The sequence below is a fragment of the Phoca vitulina genome, unplaced genomic scaffold (assembly GCF_004348235.1).
Source record: "Phoca vitulina isolate PV1807 unplaced genomic scaffold, GSC_HSeal_1.0 scaffold33, whole genome shotgun sequence".
Taxonomy (NCBI): Eukaryota; Metazoa; Chordata; class Mammalia; order Carnivora; family Phocidae; genus Phoca; species Phoca vitulina.
In genome coordinates this window covers 3,692,414-3,702,932 of record NW_022589736.1, presented here as the reverse complement: position 1 = coordinate 3,702,932, position 10,519 = coordinate 3,692,414, and the positions used below count along the sequence as shown (strand labels likewise).

The 10,519-nt window shown below is 48.3% G+C and overlaps 1 protein-coding gene across 1 annotated transcript; it reads left to right on the top strand.

Moving 5' to 3' along the window:
• Positions 1 to 1,043: 1,043 nt before the first annotated feature.
• On the top strand, positions 1,044 to 5,051 carry IDI1 (isopentenyl-diphosphate delta isomerase 1). The gene is made up of 5 exons (XM_032425973.1): positions 1,044 to 1,452; positions 1,713 to 1,885; positions 2,073 to 2,165; positions 2,611 to 2,741; positions 3,451 to 5,051. The coding sequence occupies exons 1-5, from the start codon at positions 1,136 to 1,138 to the stop codon at positions 3,766 to 3,768; spliced, it is 1,032 nt and encodes a 343-aa protein (XP_032281864.1). The 5' UTR covers positions 1,044 to 1,135; the 3' UTR covers positions 3,769 to 5,051.
• The last annotated feature ends 5,468 nt before the right edge of the window (positions 5,052 to 10,519 follow it).

Sequence of the window (10,519 nt, the reverse complement as noted above, 5' to 3'; positions counted from 1 at the left end):
TTGAATAAGTGAATGATTATTACCTGATGGCAAATTTAGTAATTTAAATAATTTTAAAATTTTAATAGATAAATGAATTTTTTTAATTAATAAGTTAATAACTTTTAATACTTAATATTTTCATATTGAGTGGGTGTGATGTATGCGGGGGCATGTTGGGTGTAGGGTGGGGGGTCTGAGGAATGTGGGTGTGATGTGCGAGGTGTGATGTGTTCGGTCTGTGGGGATGTGTGTGGGGTGTGGATGTGATGTGAAAGGTGTGATGTGTTGGGTCTGTGTGGGGTGAGGATGTGGGGTCTGTGTGTGGTGGTGTGTGGGGTGAGGGGTGTGGCTGTTGGTCTGCGTGTGAGGGTGTGTGGGGTGAGGGGTATGACTGTTGGGTCTGTGTGTGGGGGTGTGTGGGGTGAGGATGTGGGGTGAGGGGTGTGATGGGTGTGTGGGGTGAGGATGTGGGGTGAGGGGTGTGATGGGTGTGTGGGGTGAGGATGTGGGGGTGAGGGGTGTGACTGTTGGGTCTGCGTGTGGGGTGAGGATGTGGGGTTGAGGGGTGTGACTGTTGGGTCTGTGTGTGGGGGTGAGGGGTGTGATGTTGGGTCTGTGTGTGGGGGTGTGTGGGTGATGTGAAGGGTGTGATGTTGGGTCTGCATGTGTGGGGGTGTGGGGATGAGGGGTGTGACTGTTGGGTCTGCGTGTGGGGGTGTGTGGGGTGAGGATGTGGGGTGAGGGGTGTGACTGTTGGGTCTGTGTGTGGGGGTGATGTGAAGGGTGTGATGTTGGGTCTGTGTGTGGGGTGTGAGGGGGATGTGTTGGGTCTGCGTGTGGGCCATACGGTGGGTGTGACATGGGGTACAAGTGTGGGTTTCACGAGAGGGGGGTCTGGGAGGGGTGAACGGTGCGGGCGGGCGTGCGTGCGTGCGTGCGTGGCGGCCTTCCGAACCAGGGCACGCGCTGCGCCGTCCCGCTCGGTCCTCATCCAGCCCGCCCTCGGAGGGAATCGGAGCTCAGCCTGCCGGTCAGCGAACTGCGCAGAGGGCCCCGCGCACACACGTCACGACGTCTCAGAGCCCGCGCGCCCGGGGACCTGGAACGTGCGCTCCCGCGCTGCTCGGCGCCTCTGGCGCGCGGACTAGCGGGTATGGTCGGGGCCGCTCGCTCCGCCCTCCGTCTCCCGGCAGCCTCCTTAAAACGGCTCTGCAGGGTCCTGAGCTCCGTAGAGCGGCGCTCGGAGGGCACCGGGAAGAGCGGAACCTCGGCTCCGGGACGGAGGCCCTGCACACGCCCTCGCGCGACCGTGACGTCAGGCGCGGCCGGCGCGCGATTGGCCGGGGAGCATGTGGCGCGCTCTGGCGCGGGCACTGACGGTTGGGCGCGCGGCCCCGAGGGGCGGGCCCCGCGGGGCCTGCGGGAGAAAAACGCGGCGGAGCGGGGGTATGCAGAGGGCAGCATCCTGAGGTAGGTAGGCGGGCGGGAGTAGGGCGGGGTCCGGCGGGTCCCCGCGGGTCCCGGGCGTTGCGGGGCGCGGAGGGGGCACCGAGTGTGGCCGCGCCGCCCGCTTGCGCTGCGTCCCGTGCGCCAAGCCGCCCCGCGCCCTCCCGGGGGACTTTCGGTGGCGGGTGGGAGTTGGGGGGAGGTCCCCCGGGGCCCGGGTGGTGGTGGTGGGAGCCTCTCCCGGGGACGGGGGGTCACGAGCCCCCGTCCTCTGTCGGCGCCAGGGTCACGGGCAGGGTCCGGCGGGCTGCCAGCATGCCGGAGATTGACATAGACAAGCTGGACGCGCAGCAGGTGCAACTGCTGGCGGAGATGTGCATCCTCATCGATGAAGAGGACCGTCGGATCGGGGCGGAGACCAAACGGAACTGCCATCTGAACGAGAACATAGACAGAGGTGCGGGGGCAGGTGCGGGGGCCCGGGCAGCTGAGGGGCAGGTGCGGCGGCACCTGTCCGGGCCGTGCAGAGACCCGCTGAATAGAAGACGATGGCAGCAAGTTCCAGGGGCTCTGGACCGTAGGTAGAGAATAGGGCAAGTAACTGCTGTTTTACAGTAAAGTAATTCGCCTTCTTTGGCTCGCAGGGTTATTACATCGAGCTTTCAGCGTCTTCTTATTCAACACGGAAAATAAGCTCCTGCTGCAGCAGAGGTCAGATGCTAAAATCACCTTTCCAGGTGAGTGCGCTTCTGCCTGGAGTATTTTGTAGGGAGCCGGATCCAGCGTGACTCGGTCCGGGGCGTTCTTGGTAGCCAAGGTCAGAAGGGAAATCCTGTGGATGGCATCATTTCATATTCCGAATAAAGAAGTGTGTGCATTGAGCACAACCTAATGAAACAGCAGTGAAAACTGCTACATATGTGTATATTCACATAGATTTCTAATGTATATTTTCACCTGTGTTGTAGGTTTGTCTTTATACTCTTTGATCTTTCTGGTTAAGACTGCGTTAATAAAGAACTTATCTACACATGTCTGTTTCACAGAATGATTACCGATAGCTCATTATAACTGATTTAGAAATCTTCATTTTTCTGTTACTTTTAAAACTTTAATTTTTTTTTTTATCTTTTAGACCTATTTGGAAAAAAGTTAATCTACATGTATATTAACATGTTCTAGGTTGTTTTACCAACACGTGCTGTAGTCATCCGTTAAGTAATCCCCGAGAGCTGGAAGAAAAAGAGGCCATTGGAGTAAGACGAGCAGCACAGAGGCGATTAAAGGCTGAATTAGGAATTCCCATGGAAGAGGTAACCAATTTTACTACACAACTGTACAAGCTGAAATCTTGTTTAGAAATCCAAACATACATTAAAACATTTTAATTAAAATTTACATTTAAGGTAGGTCTCTGCTTTATAACTTTGAGTTATTGGTCTTAGAAAGCACCTCCATTAAAGATTATTTAAATTTTGACTTCTTCATATTACTTGTGAGGATTTAGCTCAGTGCTAAAATGGATTGATGTGTTAACCAGTATATAAAGTTGATTATTTTTATAATTGAGCAGATCAAAGATGATAGTTTTCTTGTGAAAATCCTTACGAATATAAACTACAAATCTGATTGGGTAAATTGAAATAATCTTTATTTCCTGGAATTGTCCTCTTTAAATAAGACCTGAGTAAATAAAGTATATCTTATCTAGTTAAAATGGTAAATACTTTACCCCCACGAAAAGTACTATCAAGATGTGAAGGAGAATGCCACATTTAGTTTGAGTGACTGCTTTTTTTTTTAATACAATTATTTTAATAAAATCAACTTAAATTCTTGGTCCTGCGGGAAAAAAAATGTAGGCACTTAAAACTATGTAGTAATATCTTCATGTATCATCAACAGATTAGTATTTTAAGAGTTCTAATTCTAAAACTATGGTTCTGTTGTTCAGGATCTTACTGAAATGTGGTGGGCTGATTTACATTACTTGTGTTGTTGATGTTTTTGCTGTTGTTTTAGGTTCCTCCAGAAGAAATTAATTACCTAACACGAATTCACTACAAGGCTCAGTCAGATGGTATCTGGGGGGAACATGAAATTGATTACATTCTGTTTGTGAGGAAGAACGTAACTTTGAATCCAGATCCCAATGAGATTAAGAGCTACTGTTATGTGACAAAGGAAGAGCTAAGAGAACTTCTGAAAAACGCAGCCCGTGGTGAAATTAAGTTAACTCCATGGTTTCAGATTATTGCCGATGCTTTCCTCTTTAAATGGTGGGATAACTTAAATCATTTGAATCAGTTTGTTGACCATAAGAAAATACATAGAATGTGAATGTGAAAATGAATGGTTAGTAAAATACTGAGAAATTTCTCCACTTAGTAAACTTAACATAATTCTTTAAAAATTTGGTTCCCCATAAGAATTCGTCACTCGAAACATTGATAATTTACAACCAGTATTTGTACAAAAAATACAACCAACTTGTTAATTTTATGTCACACACCCCATATGTGTGCATCGCTATTTGTAAAAGACATCTGTGAGAGGTTACTGTAATATCAAGGGCAAATTAATGTTACCTGTCTAATCACATGGTCCTAACAAACTCTAAAAAATGAAGCTCTTCATTTTCGGTATGTTGTGATAAATACCATCAGCGCACTTGTAGAGAACTTTGCTCTTTACCAAATGCTTTATAAATCATTACATTTTTATCATAGTCTAGAAGAATGTGCAGTGCGAACTATTTGCTTAGCTACTTCAGAATAGTCCAAATTAACTTTCCATATGAGCAAATTAAACGTAGAGCAGGTTCAAGGGAAATTAAATGGTATATATCCTGATTTCTGCCATTCTAAGCTGATTTTGTGGTTTAATCATGCTGGAAGTATTTTGATACCGAAAGTCAAACTTCGCTTTTGGTAATGATACTGGTCGGGTTAAATCTTTTAAATGGTTTTTGCCAGTTAGTAACGTGTGCTTTCCGAATGACAGTGGACAGGCAGGCTCTTTGTAAAATGGAAATTGAGTCAATTGGGTGATACTCTACAACAGGATTTCTTAACCTTGACACTGTTGACATCTGGGTTGGATAATTCTTTGTTGTGAGAATTCATCCTGTGTGTTGTAGGATGTGTAGCAGCATCCCTGGGTTCTACCCACTCAAAGCCATTAACACCCCTCCCCCTGTGACAGTCACGGTGACACCAGATGCCAAATGGCTCCTGGAGGGCACAGGCGCCCCCAGTTGAAATCCACTGTTCTACAAAGTCAGGCCATATTGTAGGGGGAAAGATTATAGTCCATGTTATAGATTTGGGTTATGGAATGTGTGTATATTCATATTTAAATTGTACCTTGACTAATGCACTTTCTAAAAGTCTTGCCATAGATTTCTCAGATCTGAAATCTTAAGACAGCTGTATTATCCTCGAATGTTGTATAATAAATAATGAAGAAAAAGATGAGATTATTTAACAAAGCTAAATATTCTGTAAATTCAGTAGAAAAATTCATTTCTTGTTAACCCTGACTTAAAACTTCAGGCAAGACTGGGTGTCAAGTATTAATTTTTCTGAAAAACAAAAACAATAAAAAGAATTACCACATTTTAATATTGTGGTCTGGTTTGTTAAAACTTTAATCCCATCATTTAACCCTTTAATAAAGTTAGGGGATCCATAACCAGCAGCACCGGCGGACAGCGTACCTCAGCCCATTCAGTAAATGCTCAGCCAGCGTTAGATGTTACCACTGGTGTTTTCTTAGAAGGCCTGGCTGGAACACGGGAGGATGAATGTTCTTTGACCTGATGAACCCCTTAGAACTCTCATCTTTTTAAAGATGAAATGAAACTTAAAATTTTTATCTTAAACTGCTTGAAGTTCATGGTCTCCACAATTTGTAACTGTCTGACAGCTCTTTAAGGGCCAGAAGTAGTCTTCTATACAACTGATTATTCTGGGGGCGCCTGTGGGGCTCAGTCGGTTAAGTGTCTGCCTGGTTGTGATCCCGGGGTCCTGAAATCAAGGTCCGCTCCCTGCTCAGCGGGGATTCTGCTTCTCCCTCTGCCCCCCGCCCTTCCCTCCTGCTTGTGAGGGTTCTTTCTCTCAAAATTTTAAAAAATAAAATTTGATTATTCTGTCCTCAAGCCTCTACTGGCCAGAGAACCAGAGTGTAAACCAAGACGCTGTAGGGAGGGGGCACATGTTACTGCCCTGCGTGGCCCCAGCCCCCAGCAGATGGGCACAGGCACAGAACTCAGAGGCATGTGAGCAGGGCCCTGGGCTGCACGCCACGTAACGCTCAGGTGGAGGTGGTCCTTCCATCTGCTCCCCAGGGCACACCTGCTTGATGGTTTCATTCCCCCCCAACACGGGCCCGTCTGGTGGGCATTCCCAGGGATGGGGAACCCCACTGCCTGTGTGGGTCTGGATGCCCACCCAGATCCCCCCTCTGCACATACGGGGTGTCTAGTGTCTCAGTACAGCCCGTCCCACCTCAGCTGGGTCCTTATCAGCCTAAGCCTGTACTTCTCACTCACGTGTCACAGAGTGAACTTGTGCACATTTGAATATCTTGACACAACTTTGTACCTCAGTTTCACACACTTACCTCTCACGCTTTAGACTCCCATATTTATTTTTAAGATTTTATTCATTTATTTGACAGCGCACAAGCAGGGGGAGTAGCAGGGGGAGAGGGAGAAGCAGACTCCCTGCTGAGCAGGAAGCCCGATGCGGGACTCGATCCCGGGACCCTGGGACCATGACCCGAGCCGAAGGCAGATGCTTAACCTACTGAGCCATCCAGGCGCCCCTAGACTCCCACATTTAAATCTCTACACAAGTCTCCATATTCACATGGCCGGCTGTCTGTGACAACTCTTGTATATTTGTTTTAAAGATTTTAAGTAATCTCTACACCCAACAGGAGGCTCAAACCCAGGACCCCGAGATCAAGAGTCAGCCGCTCCACAGACTGAGCCGGCCAGGTGCCCCTGCTCGGATATTTAAACAGGATCTCATGATTCCGCGCAGACCAAGTCCTGGGATGCACCACTCTTCTTCCTCTCAGGAAATGGCAACTCCTGTCCTCCCATCACTCAGGCTAAATACTTTGCAGTCACTTCTAATTCCCTTCCCCCTCACACCCTGTATCCAATTAGTCAGTAAATCCTTTGAATTAACCCGGGTTTGAACTTTGAGTCACTTTTCCTGCTCCTTTGAATCCAGACAATCCCTGGACGGCCTCCTGACTGTCTGCTCTTGCCTCTTGATATCTGTTCCCAACACAGCAGCTAGCAAGCGTGCTCTCCCTCCTCAGAAGGCTCCAGAGGAACCCCCCCCAGCGGCCTGCAGGCCCCGCTGTGCCCAGCACCGGGGACCTCACGACTCCCCTGGGAGCCAGCTCTGGGCAGTCCCTGGGGGTACCACACAGGCTCCCACTTAGATCTTTAAACTACTTCTTCCTAGAGAAATTTTTTTCCAGATACATCCATGACAGACTCTCACTTTTTTCAGAACTGCTCAATATTGGCCACCTCGGTGGTGCCCACAGTGGCCATTCTGTGACCCATTTCTCCCGTACTTTCCCCTCCTTTTCTATCACTTAACGCCTGGTAATATGGCAGATAGCGCACTTAACTGTCTGTCCACCAGGATGTGAGCTCTCTGAGGGCAGGGATTTCTTTCTTCTTCCAACTAGTTTGAAAAATTTCAAACCTACAGAAAAATGATAAGGATAGTATAACAAGTTCCCATATACCCTTGACATAGATTTGTCAATTGTGAAGTTTGCCACACGCATATCTGCTCTCGAGATATTTACAGTTTATTCCAGATTTAATGACATCTTTAGCATATAGCCAAGAAGTCACTCTACATAAGCACAATCCAATTGGCACAAGGGAATTTAACACATGCAATACTTTCATGTAAAATACAGCACCTGGGTGGCTCCTGGGGGCTCAGTCGGTGGAGCGTCCGACTCTTGATCTCAGCTCAGGTCTTGATCTCGGGCTCGTGAGTTCACGCCCCGCGTTCAGCTCCACGCTGGGCATGGAGCCTACTTTAAAAGTAAATAGGGGGCGCCTGGGTGGCTCAGTTGGTGAAGCACCTGGCTTGGGCTCGGGTCATGATCCCAGTGGGCGGGGAGTCGGCTTCTCTCTCTGCCTCTCCCCCCGCTTGTGCTCGCTCGCTCTCTCTCAAATATTTTTTAAAAATAAATAAAATAAAATACAGTATCACAGAAGAATTCTTCCTTTATCTTCAAGGTTTAAGAATTCATTCGACATGAGACAGATTAACAGGAGGAAAAAAAACAAGTTTTCTCGCGTGTGCGCAAGAGGCCCAATAAGGACCATGGCAGGCAGATTTCATACATTTGAGATGATGGGTTCATGAGGAACTCACAGGATTTACAGGGTAAGGAAAACAAGGGTTTGGGAGCTTTAATTAGGATGGAATTCTAAATAAAAATGTGGGTGGACTGAGGTAGATTAGAAAAACAACAACAAGGTTTTATTTCTACAGCTTTCTTGGCTTCACAGGCCCTGTCATTTACTTCTCAGTCTGGGGCGGTGTTTTCCTGACGGGAGATTCGTGTCCTGCGTTCAGGGGACAGAGGAGGGCCTGAGGCGCTCCCAGCAGCTGTTTCCCCAGAAGCTTCGATCCAAAATGACCGGTGTGCCAGTGGCACATTCGCGGGGGGGGGGGGGGGGGGCGCCCGCCCGGGGCCTCTACAACAGCTCATGTCTCCCCAGTGTTCTCCATCATGACTTCTCCATCCTCCCGCCCCCAAACTCCCGCAGCCACTCACACCCGTCTCTCCATTGGGTCCCCAGCCCATTTGTCTGTCACGACTGACTTTTTTGAGGATCCCACACCAATTATTTTCCAAAATGCACTTTATTTTGATTTACCATATTGTTTCCCATGACTAGATTCAGATTAAACATTTTTGGGAAGAACATTACATAAGTAATATTGTGAACGTGGGGCTGCCGGTATCTTTTCCATGTCCTGATTTCATTTCCTTTGGACAAATAGTAGCGGAATTACTGGGTCACAGGTTACTCCCGCTCCCACAGCCCAGGACAGGGGTGCTGTCACCAATACCGCAAGGCTCAGGGGCCTGCAGCCAGCCCGGCGGGCCTGGTCCAGGGCAGACCTTGGTGCTCAGGGGACTGCTGAGGCCCTCACTGAGACTGCAGACCTGATGGTCAGGCCCTCCCTCCGGACAAGGTCTTAGAAAAGTGCTGCCACGGGAAACGGTCCCTCTCCTTGGGCTGCCCCCAGATTGGGTGCCTCTGCTATCATTTATTCACTATCTGCATTCCCGCTGCCGTGCTCGAGGTCCAGTTGCCTTTAGAAGCCTCATTCCACGCAGAGCAGGCTCCTGGCGCCTTCAGCCGTCCCCGCGCCAGCCCCCCACCCCCTTGACTGCTGCAGCTTTGAATCATGTTCTGAAATCAGGAAGCGTGAGTCCTCCACTTTATTCTTCTTTTTCAGACGATTTCAGCCATTCTTTGAAGCTTCCATGTGAATTTTAGGATGGGTTTATTTCGACGAGAAGCATCGTTGGGATTGAGAGAAGGGCTGCACCGAATCCGCAGACCACTTCGGGCGGCCCGGACAGCCGGGCGATATCACGTCCTCCAGCCCATGAACGTGGGTCTTGGCATATGTTCATCTCCGCATTTCCTTCAGCAATGTTACGCTTTGCAGTGAACACATCTTCCACCTCCTTGGTTAGTTCCCAAAATTTTCTTTTTCATCCTATTATAAGTGGAATTATTTTAATGTACTTCTTGGGTTGTTCACTGTCAGTGTATAGAGACATAAGTGATTTTTGTAGCTTGATTTTATATCCTGCAAACTTTGCTGAGTTCATTTTTTTGAGTATGAAATATTTAGAGTTCCCTACATATAAAATCATGTGGTCTGTGAACAGAGAGGATTTAATTTTCTCCTTCCCAATGTACATGCCCGCTCCGTCTTCTCATCTCCCTGCTCTGGCTAGGACCACAGTGCTGTTGAGCAGGAGTGCCCAGCGTGAGCATGCTGGCCTTGTCCCCGACCTCAGAGGAAGTGTTCAGTCTTGCCATCGAGTGTGATGGTGGCTGTGCGCTTTCCAGAGATGGCATTTATTCTGAAGTAGTTTCCGTCTCAGTTTTTTGAGTGCTTTTATCAGGAAAAGGTATTGCATTTGATCAAATGCTCTTTCTGCATCACTGAGAAGGTCCCATGGTTCTAGTCCTTCACCAAGTTAACGTGACAGGTCACATCCGCACGCCGGCTGTCCTTGACTCCCAGGAACCTCATGGGCTCATGCTAAGCAATCCTTCCAACGTGCTAACGGTGGTTTGCTAGCCTTTGAGGACTTCTGTGTCAGTATTCACCAGGGACCTTGGTCTCCAGTTTCCTTGTGGTGTCTTCATCTGGCCTCAGTATCCGGGCAATGCTGACCTCATGGAATGAGTTAGGAAACGTACCCTTCTCTTTGTTTCTGGGGAACAGACGAAGGACTGGTGGTGTTTTTTAAATGTTTGGCAGAATTCACCAGTGAAGCCACCTGGGCCAAAGCTGTTTTTTTTGTTTGTTTGTTTTTACTCATGAGAGACAGAGAGAGAGAGAAAAAGGGAACATCGTGCACTGTTGGTGGGAATGCAAACTGGTGAAGCCACTCTGGAAAACAGTATGGAGGTTCCTCAAAAGTTAGAGTCCTCATAAGCCAGCAATCCCACTTCTAGGTAGAAGCCCAAAAGAATTCGAAGTAGGATCTCCAGGAGACGTGTGCACCTCACCTTCGGTGCAGAATTACAATAGCCACTAGGAGGTAGCAACCCAGCAGTCCGGAGATGGATGGATGATGGATGGATGGATGGATGGATGGATGGATGATGGATGGATGGATGGATGGATGATGGATGGATGGATGGATGATGGATGGATGATGGATGGATGGATGGATGGATGGATAGATGGATGGATGGAGAGATGGATAGGTGGGTGGTGGGTGGTGGATGGATGATGGATGGATGGATGGGTGGATGGGTGGATGATGGATGGATGGATGGATG